General features: G+C 43.4%; 1 protein-coding gene across 1 annotated transcript in view; it reads left to right on the top strand.

Annotated features, from left to right (window-relative positions):
• LOC147899365 (alpha/beta-Hydrolases superfamily protein) overlaps positions 1-24,123 on the top strand; it is a 100,577-nt gene that overhangs the window by 59,165 nt on the left and 17,289 nt on the right. The window contains exons 4-8 of the mRNA XM_087378170.1: positions 9,188-9,281; positions 9,427-9,503; positions 9,639-9,766; positions 12,125-12,196; positions 22,308-22,378. Of these exons, the coding sequence (XP_087234296.1) occupies positions 9,188-9,281; positions 9,427-9,503; positions 9,639-9,766; positions 12,125-12,196; positions 22,308-22,378 (442 nt within the window). The remainder of the gene's footprint in view (positions 1-9,187; positions 9,282-9,426; positions 9,504-9,638; positions 9,767-12,124; positions 12,197-22,307; positions 22,379-24,123) is intronic.

A 24,123-nucleotide genomic window follows, 5' to 3' on the forward strand; every position in this document is an offset into this window, starting at 1 on the left:
AAATAGAAATTCAACTAGTAGGAATGGAAATCCTTATCCAAAGAGAGAGAGTCAATGTGGATGATACTTCTTTACCCGTGAGCCATTTACAGGTGCTGGTAACTTCTTGCCCTCCAAGGTGGCCAAATAAACCCCTCCACTGGGAATAATCCTTGTGATAAAGAAGGGCCCTGTCCAGCCACTGACAAATTGGGTTTATGCTTCAGGAACTTACTGGAATATAACAAGACCAAGCTGCCAACTTGGAATTCCCTCTTCCTGAGATTTCTGTCATGCCATGCCTTCTGCCTTCTTTGCCAGACTTCCTGAGCAAGGATCGCTTCACGACGATGTTCATCCAAGGCTTCAAGATCCCATAATCTCTCAAGTGTGCATGCCTCCAAGTTATCATCCATCTCTGCCATGACCCTAGTGGTCTTCATGTGGAACTCATAGGGCATAACCGCCTCCAAGCCGTAAACTAGCTGGAAGGGTGAATATTCAGTGCTAGCCTTGTATGCTGTTCTGTAAGCAAAAAGAGCAGCTGGTAGTAGAATATCCCAATCTGCCAAGGAATGAAGGCATAACCAAGCCACAATATGAGACATGGTCGGATTGGAGCTCTCGGCCAAACCATTGGCTCGAGGGTAGTATGAACTAGAGGTCTTGTGAACAATTTGCAGTTGGGTGATGAGGTCAGTGATGACATCATTGAGAAAGTGGGTACCTCTGTCACTCATCAATTCCACAGGACATCCAAACCTAGAAATGATTTGATCATACAAGAATGAGGCCACAACTTGAGCAGTGCAGGTCTTCGCTGCCTTAGCCTCCACCCATTTAGTGCCATAATCAGTAGCAATCAGAGCATACTTGTTCCCTCTTCGAGTTGCAGGAGAGATGGGTCCAACAAAATCCAATCCCCATCTATAGAAGGGTGGTACAGGGCTGGATGGCTGAAGGGGAAGGTACTCCCGTCGGGTAGGCTTCGGCGCCCCTCTTTGACATGAGTCACAGCGGCGCACATAAGCATAGCAGTCTTGGAATAGCTTTGGCCACCACAACCCAGAGCGCATTATCTTTCTAGCAGTGGCCTTTGGTGCCATATGACCTCCCCCCATTCCTGAGTGAGCCTCCTGAAGGATGGCTTGTGTTTCATGAGGGAGCACACACCTCCTTAAAATGTGGCCTTCCCCAACTTGTACAGCTGACCCGCGATCAGTTTGAAAGGAGCAGCCTGAACCATCTGCCTCCGCTTTTGTGCGGGAGTTAACCCTTTGGGGAACTCCCCTGTAGACAACAAGTGTACAATGTTTGCATACCATGGGGGAAAGCAGTCCACAGCAAACAGGCAGTCATCTTTTGGTACTGTGGCATCGACACGGAAGAGGCCCGCATCTGGAAGGTCATCATCAACTCCTATGGCTGCTTCACCTAAAGAGATCCTTGACAAGTGGTCTGCTGGTTGATGCAATCGGCCTGCTCTCACTAGGATGTCAAAGTCAAACTCTTGAAATAGAAGAATCCACCTGCTCACTCTCCCCCCAAGCGTTGGTTTGTTCAGTAAGTACTTGAGAGCTTGATGATCAGTAATGATGATAAACTTACTGCCCAAGAGATAGTGCCGATACTTTGTCATGGCATAGACCATGCCCAAGCCTTCGCGTTCAGTGGTGCTATAGTTTCTTTCTGCTCCATTGAGTTGTCTGCTTGCGAAGTACACAGGTAGGTCGAGTTTGTGCTCTTCATTTGGTTGGGCCAATATCGCCCCAATCGCCAGCCCACTTGCATCTACATGCACATGAAAAATGACATCCCATTGAGGTTGCTGCAAGATGGGTGCCTTTACTAGACGATCCTTGAGGTTGTCAAACGCCAGTTGTTGAGGTGCCGACCAGTTGAAGGACTGCTCCTGCCGAAGGAGTTCCGTCAACGCCACCGCTATGTCGCCATAGGCCCTGATGAATCTTCTATAATAACCCACATGTCCCAAAAAAGACTTGACTTCTCTGGGTGTGCGAGGAATAGGCAAGGTCAATATCACTTCCACCTTTGCTGGGTCCGTGGTCATTCCCTCAGCCGAGACGATGTGGCCAAGGAGAACCCCTCGCAAGGCGAGGAAGAAGCATTTGTCCGGATTCAAGCACAACCTAGCTTCTCTGCACTTATCAAAAACCCACCTCAACTTACTCATGTGATCAGTCTGAATAGCAGGTTCGAGGTGAGAAGCATTCTTACCATTGAACACAGAGAAGTCATCGAAGAATACCTCAAGGAACTTTCCAATGTTCTCTTGGAAGAGTTTGGTGACAAGATGTTGAAACGTGGCCGGTGCATTGCATAGACCAAAAGGCATCATCCGGTAAGCATAAGTTCCCCATTGGGTGACGAAGGTAGTCTTTAACTGATCTTGCTCTCGCACCCGAACCTGGTTATACCCACTGTATCCATCCATGAAGGAGTAGAGAGCATGACCAGCTACGGTTTCTAGCACCTTGTCAGTGAAGGGGAGAGGAAACCTATCCCGACGTGTGGCGGTATTCAAACTCCTATAGTCGACACAAACTCGGAGTTTTCCAGTCTCTCTTTTGGGCACCACTACGATGCCACTAAGCCATTCGAAGTAGTCAACAGGGTAGATCAACCCTGCTTGCTCCATCTTTTGAATATCAGCATGGACAGCCTTGCCATAGTTAGGATTCATGCGATATGGTCCCCTGATCACCGGCTCTGCTTCCGGATATAGATCGATGCGATGTTCCATGAACTCAGTGGGTACTCCCTTTAGATCCTTATATGACCAGGCAAAGACATCAACATACCCTTGAAAAAAATCAGACAATGCAGCAAGGAGATAGTCATGTTCCCAGACCCAACTGGCTACCTTAAGATGTCGTGGTTGGTCTTCTGTCCCTATGTTCAGATACCTCCAATCCCTGGCATGGTCAACCTGAGGTATGCTTCCTGATGTGGAGTTGTTCGGTTCTTCTACTCCCACTGCTGGGTGCGCAGGAGAATCATCCAGAGAAAAATTCCCCACTACTACTTCCATCGAAGAGCTCGGATAGGACGGTTGGGTGTGTTCTGGAAATGGTTGAAATGTAGAGGCAGCACTTGGGCCCATTCTCTTCTTTCCTTTTTGTGCTTGCTTGAGCATTCCTCTGTATGGTAGTCCAACCACCTCGTATGTAGTTTCATGAATCTTCTGTGTCGTTGGGGGGTCAGCTTCTGACATATATAAGTCGAGTAGAACAAGGTTCGCGACATCTTCTTCTCCCTGTATGCTGTGGGCTTGCCTTGAAGGTCTGAAGTTCCAGACTCCAGTGTGAATGTGGACGGCTCCTTCAAATTGTCCGGTCTCTTGACCCCTCCTAGGTTGGTCAGGTTGCACAATGGATTCAATAACCCTTCCAAGAGTCATTTCCGGCACCGCCTGCCTTTGAATGACATCAGTAAGTAGGTGGTCATCATCTTCTTCTGCAGATCCATGAGTGTCTTCTCCAATACCATCATTGTGCTCAGCCAGCCCATGATCTATGTGGTCATCTTCTTCTTCCATAGATTCATGAGTGTTCTCTTCAGTACCATCATTATGCTCCGCCCATTCATCATCTTCTTGCATAGCATCCTCTTCCTCCTTTGTTGTGACCCCATGGTCATTTTCTTGGTGTGAGGCATCCTTGTCGTGTGCCTCCATTGCTTCCATTGCTGCTTCATGGTCTTGTCTTTGAGTCACCCTGGTGGCCTCCCCACCACTTGGTCTGGTACTTAAAGACATCATTCGCTGATACATGTGGGGATTATTAAGAAGACCAAAAGGCATCCGTTCATACATGAGATCAGCGAAACGAGGTGGTGAAGAAGCTTCCTGGCTCACCTCTTGCGCATTCCTTGAAGTACCAAGATGGGCTTCAGGATCCTCTTCTGGACACAACTCCACCATGTTGATGGCTAAGGATCCCAGGGCCCCCATCCAATCCAAGATGACAGTTTCTTCCTCATCTGGTCCAGCATGTTCCAACAAGTACGTCAAGCTCTCACCATCATCTCGTGCTGCTGTTACATAGGTTTCACCTTGGAAGGGTGAGTCCTCCACATAGGAAGTTCCACAGGTCGGTGACGGGCCCTTCCAGTAACCATGTCTATTTCTAAGGATGTGGATCCCAAAGGCAGTCGAACTTCATCACTTGACCAATCTTGAATGGCCTTTGCTGAGCGTAACCATGGTCTACCAAGAAGTAGAGGATAAGTCTGCTCACCCTTTGTCATATTAAGTACAATAAAATTGGACAGGAATGTAACTCCCCCGATCTTCATGTGAACACCTTTGACAGCCCCCATAGGCTTCACCTTGCATTGATCCGCCATGCGTACTTGAAAATGTACGTCAGTTGTCAATTTCAAACCCAGTTGTTGAAGAGTACCTCTCGGCATGATGTTTACTGCTGCCCCACCATCTAAGAAAACATCTTTCAGCTCCACCCCATTGATCTGCACTGAGAGCTTGGGACTTTGTTCACATGTGAGGGCAGCATAGGCTGAGCAATTGTCTAGTGTTACTCCATCTTGAATTGTCACTGTCTCTGGTGTGGGTCCGCCCTGAACAGATCCCCTTTGGCGCCCTCCGGGCATGCGATTCAAAAATGCAATAGTCTGATGCTTGATATGTGGAGACAATTGACAGAGTTGTCGTAAGGTGATATTGGGCCTAAAATCCATCAAGTCATCCATCAAAGAATAGGGCTGGACAGTAGCAGCAGCCTTTTGTGCCTTCATCCGTCGAGCTTCTGGCCGAGGGTCGAAGCTCACGCGAGGGAGAGGAGGTGCCTCTGGATTCTCAATCAATATTTCCTGTGGTGACTCTCCCATCACCCATTTCCCCTTTTCTTGGGCACTACTAGGCTTCACCCCTTTTTCCTTCTCTTGCTTCATTGTGCTTCCTGAGTGGAAGGTGGATGGGCCTGCCTGCGACTCCTCACGTTTTTGCCCTAAAGTTGTCACTTCTGTTGCAAACCTCACTATTCTGGACTTGCGGGAAGGGAACTGAGGTGTGACGCCTTCATCTTCAGAACTAGATTGAAGATCTTTGGTGACACTCTTGACCACCTCCTGGTACCTTGAAGGCATAGATTGCTCACTTGGAGTTGAGGTAGTTTTAGAGCTATTGATAGGTCTTGATGGCTGTGAGGCCCTTCGGGTCCTTTCTAATCCAGTTACAAGAGAGGACAAGGGTGATGCAGTCACGTGCCCACTGTCCACCTTGGAGGAAGGAGGTGGGGATGCTCCTCTAGTGACTAGGCTGGTATTAGTTGGTGATGAGGCCTCAGATATTGATGTTGAGTCATCCTTACTACTGTCACCCTTCATTTGTGACCTAGTCACAGCTCCCACATACAGTAGATGTCATCATAGATAATTGCCATGTCAAAAGTGTGTGTGTCAATGGGGGAGCCGCATGTAATATCATGGTGCCCCGTATCATAAAGAAATTGAATTTGAAATGCACAAGGCATTCCTCCACTCGAATCAAGGTAGCAAATGGTCGACGACTCGCCACCCTAGGAGTCATTGAGGATTTGCCCATCACTATCAATGGGTTGACGACCATCGTCAATTTCTATGTAGTGGACATTAAAGATACAGGCAGGAGTTACCCAGCCATACTCAAGAGACCATGGTTGAGAAAGAGTGATGCTGTTAGCTATTTGAAGACAGGACACATGTCTTTTGGTGCTTCTAAGGAGAAGATCCCGGTGCAACCAGGTGCCACGGAACTAGAAGAAGAAGAGGAGCAAGACAGTGATACTCTCTCATCCTCAGTGTCTGAATCAATGGAAGAATCAGACGGGGGGGAGGAGTTCTTAGAGGAGGAATTTTACATGATGGGGGTATCTCCAACCCCGCCACCTGCATAAAAGGTAACAGCTAGTCCTCAACAGCTTGAATCTATGCTTTTCCCTGACCTCACTCCGAGTGAGAAAGATGAGTTCCTAGAAATGTTCAAAGATTTCCCTGACGTCTTCGCAACTAGCTACCACCACCTTCGCCATGTGACTGCCATAGAACAAACCTGAGAATGGCCATCATAACGTTGTTATTGACCTCATTTGAAGTGCTAGAGAGGATTGAAATCTCCTCTCCAAAAGCTTGCACCGTACACTCTTTAGCACAGGGGTGATGTGCTACTCTATTGAAATATCAACGTCCACCTAGTAGTCTAAGTACCTCATTGTATGACCTTGCGGGATCCAGCGGAAGCCAAGAACTGCTCCCCAGTTCACAATCCTGAATCTCCTCAGTCACTATAAGGGGGTTGACTGATTTGGTCCAATTGATCCTACCCCCAGACGCCTAGCAGTACACCTCAAGAAAGGGCACCTTGGGCAGAAATGTCTAGAGTGTAGAAGGCAGATGTGTCTAAAGTCTAGACTCTAATCTACAGAACAATGTGTTCTAGCAGTAGCTACAATTGACTAAGGAATTTGTAAATTGAAATTCGGTAATCATATATGTTTCCTTGTAATTGTATATGTATGGTATTGCGTGTATGATGATGGTATTCCGTTCCCATTCAGAGTTCTGTCATGTGTTCCCATTCTAAGTAACTATGGTTTGTAGCATCTATGCTTGTAGGCTAATGGGGAACAAAATCTGTCTCATGCACTGGGACATTTCGAGGTGTCATCTAGATTGGCTCTGATGGTTCATGGAAAGACGGAGTAATTTTCAGAGGGCCTATTGTTCCATAATCAGTTGAAGCATACTTAATAGAAGTTCTCCTTTGGTTGAAGGATGTGGGGTTTCTCTACCACATCATCAGAGAGCGGTGCTTGGAGCAGCAGTATCTGTGCGTATGGCAAACAGTTGTGGAGGACACCTTTAACTTGTTCTTTAAAGCTTTGACTCAGGAGCCGATGAAGAATCTCATTTAACGGGTAAGTGTGGTCCTTATTGGGTCGTTGCAAGGGGCTGTTCAACTATGAGGGTGAATGCCCCACATGTACTCTCCCGAATGAGTAGCCCAAAGGGCTTCACACCTGCAAATGATTAGGGTTTGGGGATGCCAAGAGAGAAGCACATGGACTATCATGTGGGCAGTAGACAAGGCTGCCATGTGGGCAGATCTAATGGCATGGGTGGCCGTCACATGGGCAGCAGGCTGGCTGCAATGTGGGCAGCACATAAGTCTGTTATGTGCACAGATGCATGCTTTACTACAAGGGAGAACACATGCCCTGGCAGGGATGTGGAGGTCTGCTTTTCATTAAGGGAGCACATGGACATGAGAGGGTGTGAATTATTGAGGTTGATTGCCCAGTAAGGTGGAAGAACAGTCCACCTGGGAATTTGGATTGAGCCCTTTGCAGGGCTGACAAGATCCACATGGGACTGGTATGGACTAGCTGGAAGTGGCCTTTTACAGGCACATATGATGAGCCCTGAATGAGGCCAGGTCTGGGGAGATATGCCTCAGATCTGGATGGAAGCTATACAGACCTGGTGAGCCATCTGGCAGACCAGGTCTGTTATTTTCACGACCCTGGCTGATAGGGAGTTTTACAGATACGGTTGGGGGTCCTAGACACCAGGTTGGGGCAATTCATAAGGGCCAGTCAAGTTCAGAGTGGGGGGTGGGGGCGAGGCACGGACTGCCCACCTCCATTGATAAATAAGAAGCTATTTGAGTCTACTCTAAGTCCTCCCAGTGCTACCAAAATCCTTTCTGCAAGGGCACATTGCAAGAGCAGAGCAGCAGTAGGAGCATCTTCATCCCCTTCTGTGAAAAGAAATGGAGAGGAGAGGAAGTTAATAGTGGATCTGTGAGCTTAGCTCCAGTGGTCTGCTAGTCACATTGCCACCTCTTTGCCCACCCCACTTGCTGTGCTGCTCTTCGTTCTGCCTTCCCCTTCATCCCTTGTTTCTCTTTCCACCACTTTCCCCGTCTTGGTGCCTCTTCCAGCCACTTCGCTTCAGTTTTCTTGCAACAGTCTTAGGAAAGCAAAAATTGTATATGTGCACGCATATTTCCTTGAAAAGTGCACTGGCTTGGCAAAATAAGAATACTTAATGTAGAAATGCAACGTTGGGTTGCCTTGTGAAATATGCCTTGACCAAACTTTGACTATGACATGAAATGTTGCATTGTTTGACAAAATGCTCAAACCTGATCATAATGAGTGACTATGCTGAAGTTAGGGCCAACCTCTGAGGTTTGAAAGCATGGGAGAGACAATTTGCTTGGCTTTTTGATATGAACAAAGTAACGTGGGCCAAAACAGTCAATTGCTGAAATAGAAATAATCAATCTTGAAGAAGATGAGAAAATGTAACACGGAATGATACCATCTTAGGGATGGATCCCTAACTTGGTTATATCATCACACACCTATTGGAAAACTATTTTGAAGAAAATGGCCCTTGGCTTTGATATGAACAAGAGAGGAACGCCAGCCAAAACGGTTGATTGCTGGAATAGAAGCAATCAAGTTTGAAGAAAATGAGACAATGTAACATGAAATGGTCCCATCTTAGGGATGAAACCCTTACTTGGCTATATAATACGTATTACACACCTATTGGAAGTCTTTTTTTTTCCCATGAGAATGTATCACAAAATGAGCTTAGCTTAGGGATGAAACCCTAATGTGGATATATACTATACGCGTCCCAAACCTATTGGAAACCCTAAAAATAATCTAACATGTTGTTGGCGAGTCTATTTCACCGATAGGGTATAACAATATATGAGAAAGTCCAGCGGCCAATAACTAGCTTACACGCAATGTGACTAACATTTTTATATACACCTAACGAGTAAGCTGACAAAAGAGCCTATATTTTTCTTCAACTGATTGCTCCTGTTTATTCTGTGACTTGGCCTTTAACTAACTCACACTTATATGACTCGCATTTTTTTATGACTAAATTGACAAATGACATATTTCTCTTCATCTCATTGCTTGTGTTCATTTTGTGACTCGACCTTCATGTTCCTATTCAGTCTTAAGTTATTGCTCATAAAGTAAAAAGTAAAATTTTCTGATTTTTTTGCTCGCTTTGTTACAATTTCTTCACTGCAGTCTTGAAGACCTGCACACAATCCTTGTGCTCTGCTTACATTTGGTATCTGGGAAGAGGTTATGAGTTCTGCAAAAGTTTGAAGTTTCTGCTGGTTCTGATGATTCCTTTGCATTGTTTCTGCATGCAGATGGCAGGAGCTGGCTTCCATTGCTATGCACCTGATTGGCTAGGGTACGGGTTCAGTGAAAGGCCACAACCTGTATATGACTTTGCTTATACAGGTCTTAATCATCCCTCTCGAATGGTGGTACATTTAACTTGCTGGACAGGCAAATTTTGAACCAGTAAATTGCCTTGGTACATAAAACCCTTTGTTAAATGGTGCTTTGAAACCTGATGTTTAGGTGTCATGGTTAAGTCCTGCAGAGGAAGCATACCATGAGGAGTTTGACAAGTTGCTGAATAGACTTGGAGTTGAGGCACCCTTTTCCTTAGTTACTCAGGTGAGTTCTTTCAACTGATCCATCATAGACACAAGTATTCCTGAATGGGTCCACCCACTCGTGGTTGATTGCCCTTTTTTGGTCTTGGTAGCATGTACATGTAACCAGCCATCTGTCATTTCGATATGTCTGCAGGGATTCATAGTTGGTTCATATGGCTTGACATGGGCACTAAAAAATCCAACCAGAGTTTGCAAATTGGTCATTTTGAACAGTCCATTAACCTCTGCAGCACCAATTCCTGGAGTTTTTCGACAGATGAGGTTTGCTTGTCTTGCAAAATTTACAAAATAAAGAAATTTGTGTCAGATTTTGATCTGTTCATTCCTATTTTTTGAATATGGATTAGGAGGATTACCCCTCCATATCAGTGGATATGTCAGATATGCGACTACAAGGATGTTGAGACTGAGCACCAAGGGCACATTGTTTAATGCAGCTTCTACTATAAATCGTCCTTTTTGGTGAGGTATTTCACGCTTTGTCAGACACCAACATCAACACCAACACCAAGATCAAATATGCTGGGCCCTTATGATTTTGAGGGTGAGGAGACAAAACGATCACATATTGTGAGTGGCGAGCCCACGACATTACACGGCTGAATATCACCAGTGACCAAACATGACCTCCTTCTATGAAAAGGAGGATAAGGAAGGGGAAGGGAGGAGGATAAAGACCACACAAGATAGAACTAGAGAGTAGATTTAATAATATGCCTCAGCCCAAGCCGGTTGACCAGGGGATGTGCACTGATGCATTTAGGAGATTGGAGGCATCCAGATGTCCGTGATTTGTCATAATTAAGAAATTAATCAGACAATTGGGGCTGGTACCCGCCCTAGACAGAGGATCATCAGAGCTACTAGGAATATAGCCCAGCATATGGCTTATGTACTCTAGAGGCACAAGCATGCCATATCTGCTCCACTCAATCTAGCTAATCTACGTCCTATGATCATCAACATACGTAGAGAGATGCACCTAAGGAAAGACCAATTGGATACATCCATTTTCATCATGTGATCTGGTGAGGACACAATCTTGACATAAATAATGAGATGGGCCTGAAAGAAAGAAAGAAACTCTTTTAAAGTCTTCGAAAGACTTAAGGGTCCATGAGAGTGAATGCTGTCTGAACCAGATCCACTAAGCGGCTGAGAATGGATAGGAGGGTCTCAGTGATAGAGGCTGGTGGGGATTGACGTTGTGGAGGGGTAAAACCCATGATTTGAGCGCTAATGCCGATTGTGGTCTCCTCACAGCAGCTCTCCATCGGAGAAGTGCCACTTCACCCAAATGAGCTGTGTCCTTGGGCCAGGATACATGGAGGGGAGATCCCCAACCCTCATCTGTGTGTTGAGTCTCAATGTGCTGGTGGGTCTGTTGTGTTTTTAACTCCAGCTCCTGTGTCGTCTCCTTGAGGAGTGCTGGTCCATGCTATTTGACTGAAAAAATCCCTCTTGTTGGACTGTGATTGGGCCTCACGATCTCGCCTCTGTATCTTGAGCAACTGGTACGACTCTGCATTGTATGTACTGGTGAAGGAAAAAGTGCTACTCGTCTCTGATCTAGATGGACCAGGAGGTTGGAGAGCATTGATTCCATTTCTGAAAAGACAATGGTGGCAGCCTTGGATCTCATACTAGTAAGTACGAAGGACATCTGAAGGCAAAGTGCTCCTTTGACTCAACCTCTTGTAAGTCATATAGTACAAATGCGGCCCTCCCTAGGAATGCCCTTAGTCCGTCTATCTCAATGCATAATCAGTGAGAAGAAACACAGAACTGCCTGATTGAGATCCTTGAGGAGTGGCTAGTTGGATCCATGTGTAGCTTGGTGGGTCGATGAATATTGGGTATGTCCGATTATATAATGGAATACCGATTTGATATAGTCCAAGGGTATAAGCAGAAGTTACATGTTGAGAAAGAGGCATGATGCCAATCGTGTCGGGCATAAGGCAAGTAAAGCCCTTGGGCGTTGATTAACAACCCTTTCGCTTAATCTTTGTCCTATGCGCATGTACCATGTACGTGCTAGGCCAGAATCATTTTACACTTACTGCCAAATAAACTCTGACAATTAGTTATCATCTTTGTCTTTACTTTGTGCTCCCAAACAAGAACAAGAGGTAGGCAGAAACCTATTTGCACTAACTGTTTCATTGCTTGCTTTCCACTTAATGCTATTATTTCCAAATGTGTGCAAACTGCCTGCCCAATTCCATCTTGTCCTGTGTAAGTTCTAACCTAATTTGAAGGTTTAGCTGTCAGCTATCAACTGAATTTCTCTGGCTGGGTTAGTTTGCTTTCAAGAACCTCCTGGTAAGAGTGTCAGAATAATGCTTCTTTAGGGCCAATTGTCCTCACATTCTTTCTCTTTTCTCCCTTTATCATAGGCTGGAAGGCTGGCTGGGTGTCAAATTAATATACTGATCCATCTTTCAGAAACTTGTATTGGATGTCTTGTGACAAGTCACATTTTCTTGGGTATGCCTCTGCTTGATGTGGATTCATATCTTCAGTGAATTCAGCAAGTGACAAGGAGCAGATGCTTTTTTTCCTTCTATGGTATTCATAGGCAGTTTTTGATAAGTAAAAGTGCTCGTCATTTTGCAGGTTTCCTTTGGTTGGGGAGTTTACATGTCAGAATGCAATGCTTGCCGAACGATTTGTTGAGGGAGGAAGCACGTACGTACCTCTACTTGACTTGTGCAACTTTTAGTATACGGTTTAGATGTTTGAATTTGAAGGCTAACTTATAGCACTAGTCGTGTATGATTAGATCTTTTACATGATTGGCGATAAAGGAACTTTATACATCACATAAGGAAGATCCAACGTATAGAAAAGGGATGCAATCTATTCCTTCCTGTGCATGTGTGTGGAGGACACTTCAGTCTAGAAGGCCTCCACCTGTTTTCTTTGAACTTTCCTTTGTAAATGACAGTGCCACCATGGATTGCCTCTTGCTGCACCAAGAAATCACTGCTATCCCAAGAGTAAAACAATAACTTGTAGTTGGCCTCTTGGTTTGTGCCTCTCCACCCCAAATTGAGTCACATGCACCCTCAAACATGACATCTTGAGGTTTCCCATATAGTAATCCCACATGCAAGGTATCGTTCACATACCTTAGTATTCTCTTTAGATGAATGGATTTTGGCTGAGCCATTTGTTGACTTACTACTTCCATTGCATGTGAGATGTTTGGTTCGGTGGTAGTGAACTAAACAAGGCTGTCTACAAGCTGCACATAAATAGTGGCATCCACATCGCCACCATCATCATTTGCTACATTCTTGTAGCCTGTTTCCATTGGTGTGGCTGTAGGTTTGCAATCTTCCATTTCAAGATGCTTGAGTAGCTCCATTGCAGTCTTCTCTTGTGAAACAAAGATGCTGTCTAGTTTTTGCTTCACCTGTATATCCAAGAAATAATGCAATAATGCAAGAAATATATGGTGCAAAAACAGAGGGTGCAAAAGCCCCAATTTGCAGAGGGCAAATGTGGCAGGAATAGGGCACAGCAGGCCCAATTTCTTTGCAACACAAGTGCGACAAATGCAACAAAATTCAGGCTGCTGCAATCTATAGAGAGCTCACACCAAGGTTGATACGAGTGTAAATCTGACTGGAACAGATCCAAATTAGTAGGGTGACATATCCAAACCCAAGTAAACAATACTGAACAGCGCCGACCTGGCTGAAACAGTGTAAACAGAGCTGGAATCGACCTCAAAATAAAGGCAGAAGCTCAAAAATTGAGGCGATTAGTAGCAAAGCACCTTGTGCTGGTCATAACAATGTTAAAAAGAGCTTCCCTAATGCTGTGAAAGATGGCTGCCAGGCCTGGAATGGCAGTAGGAACTTTTGAAGTAGCAGTTCTCCTCGAAAGAATGGTCGACCAGCAGTGAAAACACCTCAAATGAGGAGGCAAGGTCTGAAACTGAGGCGGCCAGCAGATGCCTGCACAACAAAGGCTTCCAAGCAGCTAATGCTCTGAAAACAGTAGAAGCTCTACCCAAGGTGAAAGAGCCAAGGATTCACAGGAAAGAAGGAAAGAGCCTAAAGTAGAAAGAGACTCTAATAGAACTGAGAGAAGAGTCTGAATGCACGACAAAATAGAGGAGCCAGGGTCTAATCAGGCAAATAACTGAAGCAAATATGAAATGGAAGGCATTCCAGTTGAGCAGAACAAAACCACTACAACATGAAAGAAATGTTGGGAATTGATTTTAATAATTTCCATATGTCAACTATTAGAAATCACTCCCCACTGCACTAAGCTCTTCTATAATCCCATAACCACTAAGCAACTTGTGGGAGAAACATTCACCACAAGAATGAAAGTAATCAAAAAGAAAATTTGGGACGAAGAATTGCGTATGATTGACATAAAGGTTCGAAATCACAAGGTGAAAGGAGTCCTCATGGATGGAGTATATGGAGTTAACATTATTCCAAAAAAGGTCCAACATCAGCTCAAGTTGAAGAACTTGAAGATATCCCTTTCAAAATTTATATCGTAGATCAATATTTAGTGATGGATGGTAAAGGGAATGCTCAAAGATGTGTGGATCAACATAAGCCAGAATGGCAAGGACCAATGGATAAAGAAATAGATGCATTGTACAAGTACAATTATAGGAATTGTGTGACTACCAGCAAACAATGTTGGGATTAGCAAACCTCTAATAGGTTTTGGCTATAGACATGCAAGGTGATTTTACATCTATACAAGAGACAATTTGGTTGATCATATGTGGCAATTACCTGGCAAAAGTTGATTGGCTTGTCTCAGGTGGTCGAATTGCTATAGGTAGTTGCCCCTAATCAAGGCAAAATCATCGTTTGGCTATTGAGGCAATTTCTACAGTCGGACGGAGTGATTCCATAAAGAGGGCAGATTCTCATTGTAATACACATGAGAGTTGCTTGTATGGAAATCGATCGTCTAGGTTCTTGCATTCGATCGGTCTTAGTTTTAGATTTGCAGCTTTTGGGTGTAACTGACAACTACCTAGTAGGGCTGTTGTATCTCCATCAATTGAACATAGTAGCTTGGTTTTCTTGTTTCTATTGCATCGCTTTTATTTGTCTATTCTCCATGTCAATTGTTTAGTATATTGTTTCAATCTCATTTGATTTGAGTGTTGGATCATTTCAATCTAGAAGAAGTCGTGTCTGTCTTTTCATAATTGATGTATTTTAGATTTGTTACCATCTGCAACAATTGCCAACAGTTTCGATTCTATCCTTTTGCAACAATTTCCAACAAACAAGACAGCCATAGTAACGAAATGGGTATAGAAGGTAATCCCAATGTCACTATGTTAGGACTCATAGAGGGTTTTGCATAACAATATGGAGAAGACTATGAAGAAACCCATAATACACCAGCTACTGCTAAGATGGATGCTAAATTTTGTGTCATCGACAACTAATTATAATTGGAATATGTATCACCTTGATGTGAACAATGAATGAATTCACAGATGAAGAGGTTTATATGCATCAATCATAGGGTTACACTATCAAAAGAAAAGGGCAAAAGGTATGCCTACTTAAGAAGCAATTAATGTTAAGCACCCAAAAGTTGGTATTGAGAATGGATAAGTACTTTGCAAATCGTGGATACACAAAGTCCAATGTAGATCATGTACCCTATGACAGCGTTTATGAGGAGGATGTAGATGATTTGATTGTGAGGTCATCAATAGCCTCAAAAGGAATCTATTTGTGAAATTCGATGTGAAAGATTTGGGTTTAATTTATTCTTGCTGAGGTATTGAATTTTAAAGAGAAGTAGAAAGCACCTTCATTATCAATGTAAGGACGTTGATGCTCTACTGAAATAGTCTCATATGGAAGATTATCAAATTTAATCAACACCACTGGAACGAAACTTGTAACTTATGAATGAAAGGTATTACAGGCAGCTCATTGGTTCACTCATGTATCTAACGACATCACATCGCATCTTTTTGACATAAGAGAAAATGTTGCAATATCTTACTAAACTGATTATGAGAAACAAAAACAAGCATTTGGTAGTGTTCAAAGGAAGGAAATTCCCATTAAGGTGGAGTGGCATGTTGTAATGATCATCTTGTTTTTTACTTGGGCATAATTTTCGGGGAAGGTATCAAATCATGATGTTGATCTTGAAGGAAAGTATTGGGGTTAAATGGGCATATTGCATAATAGGCACTAACATGATTGAGAGTGCTAAAGCAGCACTTTAGGGCCAAGAAGCCCTAGCCCTAACTTGTATTTATTCATTCCTTAAAACTAGTGTATGGACAATTAGTGTATTCTGTTGTGATTTGGTTCTCTATCTAGCTGTTCCTTGTTAGAATTATTATTATAATTCAGCAGTGACCAATGTAATGTAATAAGTAGGTTAGGGGCACTTTTCCCTCATTTAGAGGTTTTCCCCCCCTCTTTCGTTTCTAACATTTGGTATCAGAGCGAGATCCTGCTCCTAGCTTCCTAGCCTGCAAGCTCCCTGCTCCCTGCTCACTGATTCCGTACAGTAGCCCACGCTTCAGTTCTTGAGGCGCCGTACACCCTGCGCTGTACGTACTTGCAACGTCGCCAGGTCCATACAGCCGTACAAGCTCACGAAGATCCCGTAGCCCGTACATCTGCCGTACACTCATCTGTACGAGTCTGTACCCTCGCACATCCGTACTGTCCTGCGCCGTACAACCGTACTGAAGTCCCGTCGTACAATAGTCGTACATTCGCCGTGCGACGTACAGACTTCCGTACTGCAGGTATTATTTCGTCCGTACAATCTGTACGCAGTCTGTGCCGTACATAGCTATACCGTACAGATCATGCGTCCGTACAATCCTGCTTTTCGTACGCTACCACCATTCCGTACATCTGCGTCAGCTTGTTCGTACTTTCGTACAATTGGTCGTACAGTTGGCCGTACTCAGTTCGTATCTTACACGGAATCCGTACTGACAGTTCCGTACAAGTTGAAAGCTTCCGTACACTTCTATTGCAGAACCTTCTGTGCAAGCTCTAACCTTGCAGGTACTCTAGCAATTTTGTTTTTTGGCAGGCATTGTTTGCAGATAGCCATTTTTTGGCTTGGATCTTGCAAAAATTTGGGGCATTCTGTATTTGTGGACAGACATTGCATTTGGGTTGCAGGTTGTCTAAAATTTGGGGCTTTTGCGATCACACTGCAATTTTGCAGTGAAATTTGGGGCTTTTGCACGCAGAGTGCAATTTGTGCAACATTTGGGGCTTTTAGACCATTTGCCCTCTTTTGTATGCAATTTCCCACAAGAAATTGGGGCTTTTGCATTTGGGTTGCAATTTTGCAGGTAAAAGGGCAATTTGGAAGTTTGCAAACAGTGGAGCAGCCGCTCCAGGAGCTCCCACAGCATAGCAGAAAAGATGGGACTCTAGAGATGCACAAAGTCATTCTGGATTGAGAGATGATCTCCACCACTCTGAACTCTCTTCGTGAGTCCTATCTTGGTTTCCACACCTCGCTGAATTTGTTATTGAGGGGGGGCAGCAATCCTCTCTCCTTTCACGAGTTGGTAGGACTTCTGTTGCAGGAAGAACAAACACGCAGAATTATGGCAACCCGGGCTGGCGAGCATGCTATGCTGTCCAAGTTCAAGCCCAAGGGTAAAGGGCAGCATAAGCCACATGCCCATCAGCCCACACATCAGCGTAAAGCTGATTCTGGACAGCCTTCTTATAAGGCACAGGGTGATACAAACAAGCAGAAAAAGAAGGGCATCTGTCATTATTGCAAGAAGCCAGGTCATTATATTGGAGAGTGCAAGAAGCGCATAGCCAGAGAAAAGAAAAGGGATTCTGGTATGGCTGTATCAGATGCATCAGGTCCACATTGCCATGATGGAGGAGATGTTGCAGCCAACTTGGTTGAAGAGCACTATGCCTTTTTGACTTGCACTTCAGATTTTTTAGTGGGTAGTTCAGATACTACAGCCACTAATGATGATGACCCATATGCTTTTTTGACTTGCAGTTACGATCCTTCAAAGGATGAATGCTCTTTCAGTGTTGATGAGACACTACAAACTCGGTATTTTGATAGTGGTGCTTCAAAGCACATCACTTCCAAGAAAAATCTGTTTGTAACTTTGCATTCTTCACCCACCAAGAAGAAGGTAACTTGTGCAAATAATTCTTCTCACTCAGTGTGTGGAGTGGGAGACATTATTCTCACATCCACTGATGACATAGATTTCAGAATTTCAGATGTACTCTATGTGCCAGGTATAAAGAAGAATTTGCTTTCAGTGTCCTCACTCAATAGAGGAGGATATCAGGTTGTTTTTTATGATGACAAGTGTGCAGTCAAAGACAAAGAAAATGAATATGCTTTGAGGTTGTCTGGCACTTTGTATCAGGGTCTTTTTCAGCTTGATTTATATGAAAAAAGATCCCATCTTGCATTATCAGTTAGCACTCCCACTGCTGCGATGCACAATGCGGAGTTATGGCATGCCAGGTATGGGCACATGAGCTATGGCAGCTTAATGACACTTCAGAGGCATGATATGGTTGATGCATTACCTCTTTTGGAGTCACCTCCTCCTCATGCATGTGAAGGTTGCATTCTTGGCAAAATGCATAGGCTTCCCTTCAAGAAGGATGGTGCAGTGAAAGCTACAAGAAAATTGCAGCTTATTCACAGTGATGTCTGCGGTCCCATGAGGACACGTGCTTTTGGGGGTTATCTCTATTTTGTTACATTCATAGATGACTTTACCAACTACACTTGGGTCTATGGTCTCAAGGCAAAATCAGAAGTGTTTATGCATTTCAAACACTTTGTGGCTATGGTTGAAAATGAGACAGGACTCAAGGTGCAGACACTTCGCACAAATTGAGGAGGGGAGTACATGTCTCATGAATTTGAGACATTTCTAAAGGAAAAAGGCATTATGCATCAGCTTACAGTGAGGCTTACACCTCAACAGAATGGCAAAGCTGAGCGGAAGAATCGCACCACCATGGAAATGGATAGATGCATGCTCACAAGTAAGAAGTTGTCTCACAGGTTTTGGCTGGAAGGCCTCATGTGTGCCAACTATATTTTAAATCGGGCTCCTAGAAAGGCTTTGAAGACAATCACTCCCTATGAGGCATGGCATGGGAGAAAGCCTTTAGTGGACCACTTCAGAGTTTTTGGTTGTGTTGCATATGCCCACGTGCCTGTGGAATTCAGACACAAGTCGGCCGATAAGGCACTAAAATGCATTTTTGTGGGATATAGTTCACAAAGCAAAGGCTATCGTCTCTACAATCCTGCTACACGCAGGATTTTTGTCAGTGGAGATGTCATATTCTCTGAAAATTCTGCACATACAAATGCTGAATTTCAGATTCTGGTCTCTTTAGATGATGTGTTTGAGGGGATGCTTCCTATAGCATTTGGTTCCCCCGCTGAAAATCAGAATTTACAGCAACCTCCGCCAGCTTCACAAGTACAGATTCAGCCCCCAGCTGAATTGGTACAACGTCAGGGTGTGGATGAAGTTGTCAGGCAAGAAATTCAAGAGATACACGCAACCAAAACAGTCCCGCATTGGTTGCTTCAGACTCTCAGGGAGAGTAGGCTTGAAGCTCCTCTTCAGGAATACCACCATCCAAACTCTTACTAGGTGATCTATTGATCACATGCACTGAGGGAGCTCATTCAGTTGAATCAGCTTATGCATGTACTCTTCTTGATGAGGAGGAGCCTGAGACATTTGAAGAAGCAAAAGATAATGTGCATTGGATGAATGCCATGCACGATGAATTGCAGTCCATTCATAAAAATCAGACTTGGGATGTTGTGGATTTGCCACCAGGTAAGAATGCCATAGGTACACGGTGGGTTTTCAAAGTCAAAAGAAAGCCAGATGGGTCCATTGATCGGTACAAGGCAAGGCTGGTTGCAAAAGGATATGCTCAGAAAAAGGGCATAGATTATGAGGAGATTTTGCTCCTACATCCAGGATGACAACCATCAGGTCAGTTATAGCCATGGCTGCAAATTTTGAATGGAATGTTCATCAGTTGGACATTAAAACAGCTTTCCTTAATGGAGACTTGTTGGAAGAGGTTTATGTCAAACAACCTCGGGGCTTTGAAATTTCAAAAAATGCACTTCAGGTATGCAAGCTGAATAAAGCCTTGTATGGGCTGAAACAAGCCCCACGTGCATGGTATGCCAAAATTGATGCCTTTCTGACCAGCAAGGGGTTGCACAATAGTCCAACTGAGAGCACCCTCTACATCAAGAAGGATGGGGGGGATATTCTGGTCATCATTCTTTAGTAGATGACATGCTGCTCACCGGATCAAATGAGGAAGTAATTGCAGATTTCAAGGCCCAATTGAAAGCTACATTTGATATGTCAGACTTGGGCTTGTTACATTTCTTTTGGGGGATCCAGTTTATTCAAGAGAAACGTGGCATTGTTATGTCTCAGTCCAAGTATGTTCAAAAGCTCTTGGACAGATTCAACATGCATGATTGCAAGCCTATGTCCACTCCCATGGAGCCGGGGCTGAAGCTTACAATGCATGATGCGGGTGAATCAATTGATGTCACACTCTATAGTCAGGCTGTTGGATGCCTCATTTATCTCTGCAATACACGACCTGATATTCAGTTTTCAGTTTCTCAGGTGAGCAGGTATATGCACAGCCCAAAGATTATGCATTGGTAGGCTGTAAAACACATCTTCCGTTACTTGCAAGGTTCAAAGTCTTTTGGCTTGATGTTTCCCAGGGGGGGTGACTTGCAGATGCATGCTTACAGTGACTCAGATTGGGCTGGAGACTATGATACTAGGCAGTCCACTAGTGGGAATTATTTCTTTCTAGGACATGCTTGCATTTCTTGGTTGAGCAAGAAACAGTCTATAGTGGCTACCTCCTCATGTGAAGCTGAGTACAGGGCAGGTGTCACAACGACAGTTGAATGTGTTTGGCTGCGTCGTTTATTTGCTGATCTTCATCTTTCATTGGAGGGTCCTTCTCCGATTCTCACTGATAGTCAGAGTGCTATAGCAATGGCAAAGAATCCTGTGTTTCATGCTCACACGAAGCGCACATTGAGGTTCACTATCACTATGTCAGAGAGAAGTTGCATGCAGGAGAGATCAGTATGATCTATGTGTCAACACATGACAATGTTGCAGACATCTTCACCAAAGCACTTCCACGTGAAAAGTTTGAGGCATTTCGCAGTGCCCTCAACTTATCTCCTTTTGGTGATTGATCATTTCCTTGTACATGATATTGGCATTGTAGGGGGGTGTTAGAATTATTATTATAATTCAGCAGTGACCAATGTAATGTAATAAGTAGGTTAGGGGCACTTTTCCCTCATTTAGAGGTTTTTCCCCCTAGCCACAATTAGTTCACTAACTACGGTTAGTGAAGGATAAGGTTTTGTCACTTAGACAAAACCCATTCCACTTCTTGTATTAGTCACTTCTTCTATTGCAAGTACTACGTTCAGCTCTCTTGCATCTTGCTCTCACTCTCTCGTTTCTAACATTCCTCTCCCTTCCACTCTCCCATCCCTCATTTGTCAAATTGATGCACTTGAGTTGTAATAGAGGTTGGCTAGAGTGTGATCTTTTCTTTTGAGTTCTCATCTTCCCTCGCTGTGTATGCTCCATGGTACTCTACTAGGTGCACTCTACCTAATGATTTTGGCGCTCCTCGCTAAGTTGCTTCATAATAACTCTGCTAAGAAATTATTGATATCACTATGCATGCACTAACATCATGATCTACAAATATCTTCAAGCATCTTCTACAAGGCACACATGCTCAAGGCATATTGCCATAGAGAAACCAGGTGGCAAACTTGGGCATTGATTTAAAATGATGCCCCTACAAAGTAGTCCAATACTAATTTTTCTATACCTTATTAAATAGTAGGTTCTATTCTTTTTAGAAATGCAATGCTTCTCGATGGGCAACATGAATGATTGTAAATGATTGAAATGGTGACATGTAGTTTGGACTTCAAATATGAACCGATGAACCTGTTTTGAAGCCCACAGCCATGCTTCTGGCATATATGCAGGGTAAGGCATGTACATTTCTTCTTGAGTCACATGAGAAGATATCCATGTCATTCTTAGGTTAACATGTCATAAGTGGGCCTGAAAATATAGTAAGTGCCCTGCTTAACTCTTGGAGTTGTCCTTATGGAGTCCCACCATGATGCCATGCATATCTTTTGTCTGAGGTCGATGTTTTTGTTATTATGCTATGGATAAATTATGGATTATTGTATTTTTTGTGTCCATTGAGGTGATGTGGTTTGACATGATGCTATATTAGGTTTGATCATGATGATCATGTGCCAAAGGGGACCCAAATCACCTGAATGACCTAGTTTTAATGATTTTTTAGGAGATGCTTTGAGATTTCGAAATGTGATGGACTTGTAGATCTCTTCGAGCTGACCATTTTATGTGTTTACATCATCTTCATTTGAGTTATATATTGAAAGTTATCTGAATGGAGGTGCACAATTTGTCATTGATGTAGACAAGAATGCACCATCATATGGCAGTGCTAGGCACTTATGTGTGCGAGTGTATTAATTATGTAGATATGTGTGTTAAAGATGAAAATAACTTTGAATTGAAGTTGGCATGGGTTCCACAATAAGAAATAGAAGGTTGATGTGAATATGCAGGCAAGAAAGCATTGGTCATTTTTCCTTTTTCTAGTATTTTTGAGAGAAATGGTTTGCACTGAACATCTCTTCTACGATTTTGCAGATATGTGCTTGATATAAACGATGCCGATGTGTATAGGCTTCCATACTTGGACAGCAGTGATCCTGGTTTTGGTAAGTTCTATCTCCCTTACAAAATCTCCTATTTTTCAGTCTTCCTCATGTGACACAAAAGAGATGCTTAAGGGGTGAAGTGCAGGTTCTGCTTTGGTTTGTCGGGTTCCTCTTAGAGCCATTTCGATAAGAAATTCACCCTAGGGAGATAAAAGATACAAGTATATCTCACTTTAGAGAGAAAATCAGGCATTAATACCAGAGGTAACACTTTTTCCATATTTCTCCTCTAATTTCGTAATCACCCATGTTGCCTTCGGTAACATCATCTTCCCATTTGTTGTTGATGGCCACAAGCTCCTCTTTATGCCCATCTTCTTCAAGTCTTCATGGGTTTCTAACATGTCTCTACACCAATCAATGCCTCCATAGACTTTTAGCCACATGGTTGAGGAAAATCCTTGGTTGCCCAATAGAGTAATAATTTGAGAGTTGAAGCCCTCATTATTCTAAGATAATGTATCAAAATGTTACAAGCATGTGCTAAGGTTGGGCCTTTGATAGGTACTTGTTAAGCAGGCCCGCATAAAATGCATTCAAGGTTCAAGATCGTCAGAGCTACTACTGGCTGCACTTAATAATAAGGAGATTAAATTATACTGATTCTCATGGATTGCCAATTTTGCTCCCTAGGAATTTTCTTGCACTTGCACTTCTACTGAAAGGGAAAGGGTGGTTGTGACTCTCTGTTTTTTTACTTTGAGAAGATATTTTCATTCAGCAGGCCCCTGTGAAGCCCATCAGTAGGCTCTTTAGTTTCTTTTGAATTGTTACTTTTGCGCTTGATCATTTCAAAGGTTTGAAGAGCAATGATTGTTGGCTGTGAAAGTGATACATGCTTCAAAATGTTGAATTATAAGCATAATATAGAACGATGGCTCTGCAAGCATAAGGTCAGCTGGCAAGTTGTCCACTGGTCATGAGCTTTGTTTGTAGAAAAATTAGGGTGACCCCAAAGATAGAATGCAACGAAAATATGAAGGTTAATTTGCCCTTATCAAGGTGGTACCATGCGTTAGGTACCATATGTATGGCATGAATACAGGTACATTGCGTCATATGGGAAAATGTTAAGATATGCAAGATATGCTAGCTTGTAATTTATATTATTATTCCCAAAAAAAGTGAGAGGGAAGCGGGAGAGGCAGAGGAGAGCGGGAGTTAGAGACAACATTTTAGCACGTATAGTTTGAATTTTAAACCCACAAATCGACCATTGTAGTCTATTATGGCATAAACACGTTATTTAAACTTTAACCTACATATATTAATAAATATTCAACATTCAAAATCAAGAAAGTTAAAATTCAAATGAATCACTGATCAATGATAAAAAAGAGATTACATAATGTATCATGTATGATGTGTCATGTGACATATCTAATATATGAATGATCGTGGTAGTCATGACTGAGGTCTGAAAACTCAAAATTCATGAATGAAGAATCCTCTTTCTCTTCTTGAGAGGAGGATGTGGTGACAAAATTCCCATCGGTGATCGTATTACCATCATTGTCATACTTAGGCTCATGAATCTCTATCTCCTACCCATCTTGCTCATCCTCATGCTCCAAGTATGCATCCTCTAGAGATGGATGTGTCTCCTCATTCTCTAGTGTAATCTTTCGAGGAGCTACCTCGACGTATGTATGTGCACTAAATAGCCTAAAGTGGAACACATCCCTTACCGCGTCCCCTAGCCCTATGTCTACCTCTGGCTTGCATAATAGCGGACTCACTATGTG

This window comes from Dipteris shenzhenensis, chromosome 8, assembly GCF_047967505.1.
Source record: "Dipteris shenzhenensis isolate YYH24624 ecotype China chromosome 8, Dip_SZ_1.0, whole genome shotgun sequence".
Taxonomy (NCBI): Eukaryota; Viridiplantae; Streptophyta; class Polypodiopsida; order Gleicheniales; family Dipteridaceae; genus Dipteris; species Dipteris shenzhenensis.